General features: G+C 43.2%; 1 protein-coding gene across 9 annotated transcripts in view; it reads right to left on the bottom strand.

The window, feature by feature from the left end:
* WIZ (WIZ zinc finger) overlaps window positions 1-13,076 on the bottom strand; it is a 78,897-nt gene that overhangs the window by 24,558 nt on the left and 41,263 nt on the right. For 8 of the 9 annotated variants that reach the window (XM_032209296.1, XM_032209293.1, XM_032209299.1 and 5 more), the window contains exons 3-5: window positions 12,021-12,078; window positions 8,137-10,655; window positions 7,546-7,911 (exon numbers count right to left, since the gene is read on the bottom strand). In XM_032209296.1, coding sequence (XP_032065187.1) covers window positions 7,546-7,911; window positions 8,137-10,655; window positions 12,021-12,078 — 2,943 coding nt within the window. The remainder of the gene's footprint in view (window positions 1-7,545; window positions 7,912-8,136; window positions 10,656-12,020; window positions 12,079-13,076) is intronic. The other variant, XM_032209297.1, reaches the window with a different exon arrangement.

Genomic DNA, 13,076 nt, shown 5'->3' with positions numbered 1-13,076 from the left:
TAAAGCTCTTATGTTCAATTTGCCACCTCATCAACTGGAATGTCTGTTTTTTATGCTCTCATTTTGCAAGCCTATTAAGCTGTCAGGATGAAAGTTCATTCCCTTTCCAGAGATATAGATATTTGCATAATATGTCAGAAGTAGCATAATTTGAGCCTGGTCGTTTGGCCATTTGTGAGAACTTCAGGTTGATTTCTTCAATGATCCATAGGTTTATTTTCTTGGCTGTCCATGGCATTCTCAGGAGTCTTTTCCAACACCAGAAGTCAAACTTCGTTAATACTTTCCCCACCTTGCTTCTTTAAAGTCTATTTTTAGCTTCTACAGAGTGTCACAAGGAATACCATGGCCTGCAAAATTCTGATTGTAGGTATAGACACATCACAGCACTTGAGTATCTTTTCCAAGACCTTCAGAGCTGTTCTACCAAGTGCTAGTCTGCGGCATATTTCTTGACTGCTTGTTCTTTTATCGTTGATGGTTCATCCTAAATTGCTTTTTGCCTTCTGTCTATTGTCTGCTTTTATATCTTTGTTGTAAATTCTAAGATTGGTTGTTCTACTTCTTCACATTAGTTTTGTCCTATTTAATTTTAGTCCTTTTTTTACTCAGCTCTTTTAGTACTAGGGATTGCCAACTCTTTGTGTTTTTAGCTATCAGAAGAGTGTCAACAATATAGTGCAGGTTATTGATTTCTCTTCCTCCAGTTTAAAACCATGCTCATCTTTTTCCAATCCAGCTTCCTTTAATATATATTTCACATATAGGTTGAATGAATAAGAGAAAAGCATGCAGCCTTGTTGCACGCTTTTGCTGATCTGAAGGCAGTCTCTTCCATCAAGCTCTGTCCATACAATGGCTTCCTGACCTGTATATAAGTTTCTCTTGAGGACAATGAGATGTTCTGGGATTCCAAATTTTTCTCAGCACTTTCCACAATTTGACATGATTAACGCAATCAGAGGCTTTTCTCTAATTGATGAGGCATACACTGACCTCTTTTTTTTGTATTCTTTGGCTTTCTCCATTATCCAGCATGCATCAGCAATAACTTCTCCTACTCTTCAGCCTTTTCTAAAGCCAGATTGAACATCTGGCATCTCTTTTTCCACCCAGTATAGGGCTCTAGTTGACATTAGATGTTTATGTCTCCATATTAATTTTATCAGGGAAGTTTTCTTTAATTAATGCTTTTATTTTCCTGCAAAAATAATTCTAACATGGCTTTTCCTGAAATCATCATCATCATCATCATCATCATCATCATCATCATCATCATCATCATCCATATTTCATATGTTGCTTGTGTATTTATCCCATAACATACCATAAAAGCATGGTTTAAAAACACTATAAAGGTTAAAACTGATTACTTAAGTATAAGGAAGAAAATTAATAAGGATTGCATTATGTCAACAATGCTTGTTTTTTCAAACAATTCTAGCTTTGACGCTTTGAAAAATGGAGATTACCTACTGATTATAGCGTGAATGTGATTCAGCATTTCACAGACTGAAACTGTCTTACCATCATCTCTTTAAATTACTTTTTGCCAGCTATAATCTCAAGCTAATTACAGACACCCTGGGTTGGTCATTTTCCATATAATGAGCATGTGTTATTGGTCATGTTACAAATTGATGCCTTCATCACATTTGTACTTTTCTAAAGCAGAACCATGCAACATGTACCTATATGCATTTCCCATAGCATCCCAAATCAGCAGTAAACAGAAATCTTAGCATTTGAAATTGAAGTGATATTTATTTTGTTAGTATTCTTGGTATAAATATATGAATTCTATTGTCAAGATTAACTTCATTCCTAGTGTTCTGAAGCTGAGTGGGGAAGAAGAATGGATCACTCAGCCTCTAGATCAAAAGTCAAGCGGAGAAAGCAAGTCCCTGAACAGAGGCCTCAGAGGAAATACAATGCATATTATGTACAGTGTAATTTACACACACACACACACACACACACACACACAATGATCCACTTACAAATGGGGAGGGTGTGGCACAATGAGGGTAAGGTGGGATCTGTTGTTAATTGATCTACCACCTCCACTGTGATGATCTCCCATTGAGGCTCCAAGCCTACTGGTACAATCAGATCTTTAGACCCATATAAAAGATCAGGGAGGTTGGGGCTGACCTCACATCATAGGACTAGTTGTTCCAGAGGGAAGGTACAACTCCGGAAAAGACCTTTCTCCTGGATCCCACCAGCTGGAATAATCGGGCTGATGGAACCGACAGCATGCTTCCTCTGCCGACATGGGGGAGATGAGCCAATCCCAGTGGGATGTGACTTCCCTCACATAACTTGGATCGATGCCACGAAGGGCTTTAGAGGTGATTGCCAATACCTTGAATTGTACCGGAAGCAGACTTGCACCGAATGCAGCAAATGGGGCAGTAGTTACATGGGCCATTATTTGGGCTGTAAGAACTGCCTGCACTACCATACTCTGCAGCAGCTGGAATCTCTGAATTCTCTTCAAGGATAGCCCCATGTAGAGCACACACAATAGTCTAACCATTAGACAACTAGGGCTCTAATATTGGGCTCAATCATTTATTACATTAATTTATTTTGCTTTAAAAAATATTTTCTCTCTCTGATAGTACGATATCTCCTGGTAAATTCTAATGCAACATGTTTCAGACCAGCATATTATAAAGGTAAAGGTTCCCCTCACACATATATGCTAGTCATTCCCGACTCTAGGTGGTGATGCTTATCTCCGTTTCAAAGTTGAAGAGCCAGTGCCAGGGGTGGGTTTCTCACCCCGTTCCAACCAGTTCGGTTGGAACAGGGCCAGCGGCGTCCTCGTGCACGCACGCAGTGCACGCATGCGTACTAGCGCCTGTGCGATGCTCCAGCTGCTCCTGGAGGATCGTGCAGGCGCTGTATGCGTTCTGCGCATGCGTGGAAGCGCAGAACTCGTCAAAACCGGGTAAGAAACGCGGGCGGGCGGGTGGATCCTTCGGCATTCCCGGAAGTTAATTACTTCCGGGTTCGCCGACCAACCGGTTCGCGAGGACCGCCGCGAACCGCCTGAAACCCACCCCTGGCCAGCGCTGTCCGAAGATGTTTTCATGGTCATTGGCTGGCATGACTAAACACCAAAGCCGCATGGAACACTGTTACCTTTCCCACCAAAGGCGGTTCCTATTTTTCTACTTGCATTTTTACGTGCTTTCGAACTGCTGGCTTGGCAGAAGCTGGGGCAAATAAAAGCTCACTCTAGGGATTCAAACCGCTGAACTGCTTTCATTTCATTTCATTTTTCATTTTATTGACATTTATAGGCCGCCCTTTTCCCTAAGGGGACTCAGGGCGGCTTACATTTCAAAGGAGGCGAGTGTAAGACAGGACACAAAAGAAATGTGAATAAAGGAAAATAACCAATAAAACACAACATTCATTCAGCATTCGGGCGGGGCGAGATTAGGATCTTATCCCCAGGCCTGACGGGATAGCCAGATCTTGAGGGCTGTGCGGAAGGTCTGGACAGTGGTGAGGGTGCGAATCTCCACGGGGAGATCGTTCCAAAGCGTCGGAGCTGCAACCGAGAAGGCTCTCCTCCGCGTAGTCGCCAGTCGGCACTGACTGGCGGATGGAATTCGGAGGAGGCCTACTCTATGCGATCTGATGGGACGAAGGGAGGTAATTGGCAGAAGGCGGTCTCTCAAATAGTCAGATCCACTACCATGAAGGGCTTTATGAATGGTAAGTAGCACCTTGAAGCGCACCCAGAGATCAACAGGTAGCCAGCGCAGCTCACGGAGGATCGGTGTTATGTGGGCGAACCGCGGTGCATCCACAATCACTCGCGCGGCTGCATTCTGGACTAGCTGAAGTCGCCGGATGCTCTTCAAGGGCAGCCCCATGTAGAGCACATTGCAGTATTCCAGCCTAGAGATCACAAGGGCTCGAGTGACTGTTGTGAGAGCCTCCCGGTTCAGGTAGGGCCGCAACTGGCGTACCAGGCGAACCTGGGCAAATGCCCCCCTGGTCACAGCTGACAAATGGTGGTCAAAAGTCAGCTGTGGGTCCAGGAGGACTCCCAAGTTGCGGACCCTGTCTGAGGGGTATAAATTTTGACCCCCCAGCCTGATTGATGGAACGTTGGCCAAATTGTTGGGAGGGAAACACAACAGCCACTCGGTCTTGTCTGGGTTGAGTACCAGTTTGTTAGCTCTCATCCAGTCCTTAACGGCCTCAAGACCCCGGTTCATCACGTCCACCGCTTCATTGAGTTGGCACGGGGCGGACAGATACAGCTGTGTATCGTATTGATGGTATTTTATCCCGTGCCTCCGAATGATCTCGCCCAGCGGTTTCATGTATATGTTGAATAGTAGGGGGGATAAGACCGAACCCTGCGGCACCCCATAAGTTAGGGGCCTCGGGGACGATCTCTGCCCCCCCACCAACACCGACTGCGACCTGTCCGAGAGGTAGGAGGAGAACCACCGCAGAACAGTGCCTCCCACTCCCACCTCCCGCAGTCATCGCAGAAGGATACCATGGTCGATGGTATCGAAAGCCGCTGAGAGGTCAAGGAGAACCAGGATGGACGCATGGCCTCCATCTCTGGCTCTCCAGAGATCATCGGTCAATGCGACCAAAGCGGTTTCTGTGCTGTAACCGGGCCTGAAGCCGGACTGGAAGGGGTCAAGATAGTTAGCTTCCTCCAAGGTACGCTGAAGCTGGAAGGCCACCACCTTCTCGACAACCTTCCCAACAAAGGGAAGGTTGGAGACTGGACGATAGTTATTAAGAATGGCTGGATCCAAGGATGGTTTCTTCAGGAGGGGTCTCACCACCGCCGCTTTAAGTGCCCGAAGGGAAGGGAAGCAGCAACAACCGCGTGGATCCAGCCACGTGTCACCTCACTGCTGTTGGCAACCAGCCAGGAGGGACACGGGTCCAGTATACAGGTGGAGGCTCTCACAGCTCGCATAGCCTTGTCCACATCCCCGGAGGCAACATCCTGAAACTCAACCCAGAGATGGTCTGCCAAGCTATTCCCTTGTGTCTCGGCTGGATCTGCGGGAGTGGAGTCCAGGTCCGACCGAAACCGAGCAACTTTGTCCGCCAAGAACTGGACATACTCCTCAGCCTTACCCTGTAAGGGGTCCCCCGCCTCCCTCCTATTTAGGAGGGAGCAGGTTATCCTAAACAGGGCGGCTGGGCGGGACTCGGCGGACGCAACCAAGGTGGCAATGTGTGTTCTTTTAGTTGTCCTTAATGCCCTGATGTATTCCTTGGTGCATGCTGTCAGAAGTGCTCGGTTCGATTCGGACCTATCGGACCTCCACAAGTGCTCTAGGCGTCTCCTCCGGCGCTTCATCTCCCGGAGCTCCTCAGTAAACCAAGGGGGCCTCCGGGATCTGCCGGCCCGGAGGGGCCGTAGTGGCGCAATCCGGTCAAGAGACTCTGATGCTGCCGAGTGCCAGGCAGCAACAAGGGTCTCCGCCGAACTGTGGGCGAGAGTATCAGGAATAACCCCAAGCTCCGTCTGGAATCTTAAAGGGTCCATAAGTCGCCTGGGGCGGAACCACCTGGTCAGTTCCTCCTCCCCACGGTGGGGGTTTGGCCTCCGGAAGTCTAGCCTCAGTAGGCAGTGGTCTGACCACGACAGGGGTATGATCTCGTTACCCCTCAGACCAAGATCACAAATCCACTGCTCCGAGAGGAATACGAGGTCGAGTGTGTGACCCGCTGAGTGGGTTGGGCCTCGAATTACTTGGGTCAAGCCCATGGCTGTCATGGAGGCCATGAACTCCTGCGCTCCATCAGAGTATTCGCCGAGCGAAGGCAAATTGAAGTCCCCCAGAACCATAAGCCTAGGGAACTCAATTGCTAGCTCGGCTACCGACTCGAGGAGCGAGGGGAGGGCTGCTGCAACGCAGTTGGGAGGCAGGTACGTTAGCAGCAGACCCACTTGACCCTTGAGGTCCAGCTTCACCAGTAGGGACTCACACCCGACAAGCTCCGGAGCAGGGATCCTACGAGGTGCTAAAGACTCCCGGACAACAATAGCCACACCGCCACCCCTTCCCTGGGCTCTCGGCTGATGAAGCACCTGAAATCCGTCTGGGCACATTTCTACGAGGGGGACTCCTCCCTCCGTGCCCAGCCATGTCTCAGTAATACATGCCAGGTCTGCCCTCTCGTCTAAAATTAAGTCCCGGACGAGGGGAGCCTTGTGAACAACAGACCTGGCATTTAGCGACAGCAGCCTGAGACCAGGGTCCCGATTACTTGCGCCATCTGACCTTGGAGTGGGACTCATAGGGCCGGAAGGAGGGATCTCTGTGATGTAGCGAGCCCTCCTTCCCCGATAATGGCCAGCCCTAAAGTCCCCGCCATATCTGCCTCTCCCTGTTATGACCGCAATGCTCCGACCCTCTCCCGTGGTTATAGTCCCCCCAACCACCCCGGTGACCCCCGCATACCCCCGGCAGGTCCTCCGAATCAGTCATACCCAAGCTCTCACTCAAACAGTCCTCACCTTTCTGATCGACAAGCTCAGTGTCTTAGTCACTGAGCCACCATGTCCCCACATATTATAGTTTAGATCTGTGTTAAATTCTTAGATTTTTGTCCATTGTCTCATACTTCTGAAGTATTTTATTAAAAACATTTCCATGGAATAAGGGAGATTAAAATCAGGGGGAAAAATAATATTATTTCCATTTTTTCAATTGCTTGCTTATCAAAAAAAACAAGCAAACAAAATCCCACATTACTGTTATAAAAAAGGCAGCAAGTTGACAGGCAAACTTTATGTCTCTATGTTACAAGCACTTAATCTAGAAGCACCCATATTCTTTTAAACATTTTCCCCTAAAGTTCTGATCTATTTTTATATTTTATCCTTTTCTTCCATCTTCCTTTTTTAACATTTTCCCCCTTTGCACCTCATACTTTAAATATATATTGCTGTTCTTTTTTCCTTCAAAACTCTAACTCTAAAGCAAAGTGCAGGCTTACATTAGGATTGAACCACCTACTGTATAGCCTGTCATACTGTAGTGTCATTTCTTCAGTGTTTTCACATGTAAAGATACACTTAAATATTTACAAAATGTGAGGGGGTGTACTCACATTTGAGTACACCTCAAATATACTTAATCAAATACTATAGAGTAAATGAAAAGTAGTAAAGCTGAAATTAGCCAGAAGCCTATATAACAAACTAGTATTTTGTGATGTCACAAAGTAAGCTACACATTGTTGCAGTGCTTCTGTGTGCCGCGTTGTATTGCATTTTGTCACTTGCCCCTTTTTCCCTCCTAAGGACACATACAAACACATGTCACACTAGTGAAAACAGATGCCCCCAGTTATAAGTCAGGTTTCTATGGCCCTCTTCAATGGACCTGTAAAAACCACTGCAACTTATCATTATGTTTTCAGCAAACACCACCATTTATATCATGCTGTTATCAAGGAAACTAGAGAAGGCAGAATATTTAAATTATATTGGCACAGTTTCCTGGATACACATACGGTTTAAAAGGTGCTTACCATGTCTGAAAGCCTGCATGGTCTCATCTCCCCAGGAAGAAGGGAAAGGGGAAAAAGTTGATTGTGAAATGTTGTAATCAGATATGGGGAGTGTGGTTTTGCAGGGTCCGAACCCAAGCATCTCTTTTTCTTGATTTGGAGATGAGGGGTCTGTTTCCATCACATATTGCAACACGGGGTGTTCAGATGAATTGGCTAGTAGCTCCTTCAAGATATTAATTGGTGAAATGGTAAGTTCCCAGTTAGTGATGCCAAAATCACGCAGGTGGGCCCTGGCATGGCTGGATAACCCTGCACGTGTGTCAAAGCCAGCTCCACAGAATTCACATCTCATTAAACTGAACGTACTTGGATCAAAGTTTGCAACTATGAAAAACAAAATAATAATCAGTGTCATATAATAAAACCGAGAGACCATTTATACTATAGAGAACCTCTATTAAATCATAATGTAATAATATCCAGCCATTACAATGATATTGTAAAAATCTTTTCAGGAAAGAAAATTGGAGAGCATACATACCCATCTTCAAGGAATTTTTTTTAAAAAAAAAATAGAAACATAGAAAAAAATACAAATTGAATACATACTACCTTTTTTCTTCTTCTTTTGGAAGGAAAATCTTTGCTCAATAGCTTTCACTTCTTCTGCAGAGATGAAGTGACGGACATTGTAACTCACACCCACCCTGTTCAGGTGGCCCCGCACATGATTGGCTAGACCAATCCCATTGTGGAATCTGTCAGGACAGTACGGGCATTTTCTTTCCTCATTTTTCAGCATTGTGGAATCTGTACCCAGAAGATCATCCAGTTCAAGAGATCCTTCTAGAGAAGAATCTAACAGAAATACACTTAAGGGAAGAGATTCCTCCATTCCAAAGTGTCTTGCAGGTGACAACTTTTTTCTCAGATTCTTCATCTTCGGCTTCTTCCTTTTTTTGGGATAAATATTAATTTCCTCAACAAGAACAATAGGAACCATTTGATGTAATTGCTGTTGCTGTCCTGCTGATAGGGTTGTACAATCCATTGCCTTCAAAGTGCCTGCAAAAGTCCTTTTGAGTTCCAAGACAGATTGAGGAATAACAAAAGGTTTAAAGTATCTCTTCTGTGCTAATTCTATTTCTGTCGTCAAAGGGAATTCTTCTTCAGTCATCCTAATATTGTTTATAGATAACCATTTGTACGGTTGTTCCTCCAACCCACCTGAATGGCTTTGGATATTCTCTCTCTCAGTCTCAAGGGGCAGAGTTGTGCTTTTATTTCTCATTTGGTTCAAGGCATATGGAGAATGAGCTTTTGATGAGGTAAGAGTGGACATTGTCAAGACATTCTGTGAGGAGTTATAGGGAGCTCGTTTCCTAGCCCGAAATCCTGGCATTGGGATGTCCTTTATGCTGTTAGTTTTGTGAAATTTCGGGTGACCAGCTGTGCACTCAAACGAAGAGTTGTAGTGGGGCATAGTTTCACAGTGGTACTGTGGAAAGGGTCTGTCTGTTTTGCTCAAATAATCACTTTCCAAAAATCGTCCTGACTTGCTAGGGTTATAGTCATCCCTACTAGTCCCAGGTTGGTTCATGTCTGCTTCCAAAGTCTCTATGTTCCATGGCAGGTGGGAATGAGCATATTCCATGTGTTCTTTTAAAATCTTTTCATCTGGTGCAGGGAAGCTGCAAAGCGTGCAAATGCTAAGCTTTTTATTTCTACTGTGTGCATCGTGTGCAACTTGAGATATATGTTCATTTAGCCTTAAATGTTTATGCATGTTGTGTATAGAGCTATTCTGTGGTTCATTGCAAGCAGAACTGCCAAACAGATTCTTCAAACCTTGATTTTTCCTTTCCCTAACATGCATTTTTGCATGCCGAACAAACACTTTAGAAGAATTGGTTCCAAACACACATTTTGGGCATTGTAGCTTGGCATCTCTCCCTTCATCTGATAATTCATTAAGCTTCTGGATTTCTTCAATGATCTTTTCTCTTGATTGCTGATGAAGCCTCCTGTGCCGGTCTAGAGACTCAATGTCCCCAAAAACCCATCCACACTCATTACAGGTCAACTGATCCAGATCTCTAGTACCTTCTTTGTCCTGATCTAATCCTCTGTTATGCTGAAGCATATGATCCATCAAATGTTCTTTCATCTTAAAATAGATGCTACACTCAATGCATGTGTAAACAGTTGGATCCCCTTCTTGGCCAACATCATCTTTTTCTTGCTCCTCCAAAAGGACATTGCACATATAAGGTCTTGTTTCATCAAAAGTGCTACAGGAAGGAGATTCCACAGACCTCAGGGGAACATGTTCCATAGTGTCTTTGTCAGTAACAGTCCAACCATGTTTATGGACAACAAGATCCATAGCTGTCTGAAGTCCTGATTTCTCTAATACCCAATCAGTTTGATTAGCAGAACTTATTTCATCTATATCAGAATCCACTGCCTGTCCCTTCCAGGGAGAGAACACACACTCTACACTGTTTGCTTTATTTAAGTGGGGATTTAGCATTTTTCTAAATACTGGCAAAGCCAACAAAGGAGCTTCTCGCGCAGATTGTCTCTTAACAGACAGGTTTGTTGCTACATCTGGTGATTTACTCTTCTTTTGGGGGAGTAGCCCATGCCCTTCTCTGTGCCCAGAAATCCAATCAAATCTGTGAAAGTCTTCTTTCTCCAAGGCTTGACTTTTGCTCAAGTGTTCTTTGTTGAAGGTATCTACATGCTTTGGTTCACTGCTATGGTATCTTTCATCTTCACTAACAGTCTGTACTCCAACAAGTGGTGGTGAAGCCTGAGAGTGTAAGTGCTCGGTCTCCCTTCCTAAATCCTTAGTATTCACCTGCAGCATTGTTATGAGTTTGGATTCCATTGCAGAAGTGAATTCCTTTGGGTTACAAGGATTTCGCCATTCAGCTTCTTTAGAGTTCATTGAATCCTTCAAACCAGAAAGTTTTTCTAAAGTGCTTTCTTCCCTGGAGACACTACCCATTGTCTCCAGCGTAGAGCAATCCCACAAGACATTCGTGCTTCTTTGATCCACGGACCTGTTAGGATCTGCTTTGCAACAGCCTTTCCTGAATTTTAAGCAGTCTTCTGTCTTGTTGCTGAAAAGAACAATCAAGGCATGTCAGATAAAAACTATAAATTGAGACTTTTTTTATTATTACTCTATATGACTATTAAAGCATAATTGCTATAAATCCAATGCCAATTTAAAAAGAAATAATAACAATCCTCAAGGAAATATCTTTATACTCTGAAACCTTTTGTGCCTGTTTGCAACCTTCCATTGGGTGAAATAGTACTTCATAAGGCAGCAATTATTGAACCAAGGCAACTCACATGGCAACTTTCAAAAACACAAAAAAGTTAATAGGGGACTCCTGTGCGTATTTTACATGCATGAAAATTGGTTTTCATATTCTCTGACCCTTTTGGCAACTGCTTCCTCATTCAATATTGAAAAGTTTTTTCTTCTGTAAATTTTCACGATTGCATCCATTTGTTTTAACATTCATTGTTCTCTTTTGGATGGCTGATTCTTTCAACACAAGCTGCAAACATATTATTTGTTTTCTAGGAAAAAAAGACAAACTTGCACAAAAGTATATTTCACCAACTTTCATCATGTTAATATACAATATATATAGCACATATGCCCACATGAGAGAGTATGTGTACATATTATTTGCTGAGCATATAGAAAAGGGATGCAGAAATCATGGCCTTTGAATTTCAGCTGTGGTGGCGTAGTGGTTAGAATGCAATACTGCAGGCTACTTCTGCTGCCTGCAATTTGGTAGTTCGAATCTCACCAGGCTCAAGGTTGACTCAGCTTTCCATCCTTTCAAGGTCAGTAAAATGAGGACCCAGACTGTTGCGGGGGGGAATATGCTGATTCTATAAATCACTTAGGGAGGGCTGTAAAGCATAGTGAAGTGGTATATAAGTCTAAGTGCTATTGCTATTTGCCAAAATAGCCCCAGCAGTCTCAGCCAGAGTAGTTGCTATTTGCCAACGTTAATAATGGAGGAGACTGAAACTCTTGTTTAGTTTCATAGCCATACTCCTACTACATTATTAATATAGCAGCAAGAACTATTAAAATATGAAGCAACATATTATTTAAAAGGCTTAACTAAAGGATGATATTACACCAACCCTAACTATATTCATTTTTCTGGCAGTCTTCCATAATTTTTTTCACAATTCTCAAATAAATGTACTTAGGATCAATCCTCAGGTAGTAGACATGTTGCATGTTATCCACTGATTGTACATGTATCTGGCTTGATTATGCCTCAATTCAAAGAAAGGCTATGGAATTCCCAAAAGGGTTCTATGGGTGAGGTTACACACCTTATTTTGCATGTCATTAAATTAAGCTTAATGTTCCAATGCAAGTGAAAACTAAACTGATCCACAGAATGTTAAAATGCTAACTCTTTCTCATAAATGTGAACACTTACCAGGCTTCTTTCTTCTGAGTTGTGATAGATATGATACCGTGAGAAAGGCTGACCTCATCTGCAAGAGAGAAAAAATAACATTACAAGCTGGCAGCACAGAATATTGAGGGTTTTGTATAATTTACAATCATGTAATTTCAAAGCAATACAGCCTTCCCAGCAGATAAACTTACCCAGCTTGTGTGCCTTCATGGGGGTGATTTTGGATTAGCATGGGATTTCTAACCCACGCTATTTAATCTTGAACACAAACAATTTGATATAATCATTTTTGCAGTAAAGCAGTTTAAAATAAATAACAACAGATTTGAAATTAAGCATGTCCACACATTCTTCTTATACAAGTCAATTTTTTTAGTCCTGCTTGGTTTTGCTTGAATAATTTCACCATTAGGAGTGAGACCATATATTTTGCATTTTCTAAACCGCACTCAAGAAAAGAGGTATTGTGCATTTGATAATATTAAAATCTTTCTTTCTCTGAATTGGATTGAAGTTTCTATTTTAAACATAAAGAACAATGTACTTAAAATAATGTGTGTGCTGCAACTGCCAAAAAAGCCAACACAGTCCTAGGCAGTATTAACAGAGGAAGAAAATTAAGATCACATGAAGTGTTACTACCACTTTATAATGCCTTGGTAAGATAGCACTTAGAATATTGTATCCAGTTTTAGTCACTACAATATAAAAAAGATGTTGAAACTCTACAAACAGTGCAGAGAAAAGCCACAAAGATAATTAAGGAACTGGAGGCTAAAGCATATGAAGAACGGTTGCAGGAGTTGGGCAATTTAATTAAAATAAGGATGAGGGGTGACATGATAGCAGTGTTCCAGTATTTGAGGGGTGCCACAAAAAATAGGGGTTGAACCTATTTTTCAAAACACCAGAAGATAAGACAGGAAGCAATGAATGGAAACTAATCAAGAGAAGCAACCTACAACTAAGGCATTTTACATTTTAAAAAGAGTATTATTATGTCCCCTCCTAAAGTCCTGTGGTTCTTCCTGATTGTGGTTGGGGGTATTTCTGGGAGGGATAAGCAAAGAACAT

Source organism: Thamnophis elegans, chromosome 2 (assembly GCF_009769535.1).
Source record: "Thamnophis elegans isolate rThaEle1 chromosome 2, rThaEle1.pri, whole genome shotgun sequence".
NCBI classification, from domain to species: Eukaryota; Metazoa; Chordata; class Lepidosauria; order Squamata; family Colubridae; genus Thamnophis; species Thamnophis elegans.
The sequence above is the reverse complement of the archived record's forward strand: the minus strand, read 5'-3'. Positions and strand labels throughout refer to the sequence as shown.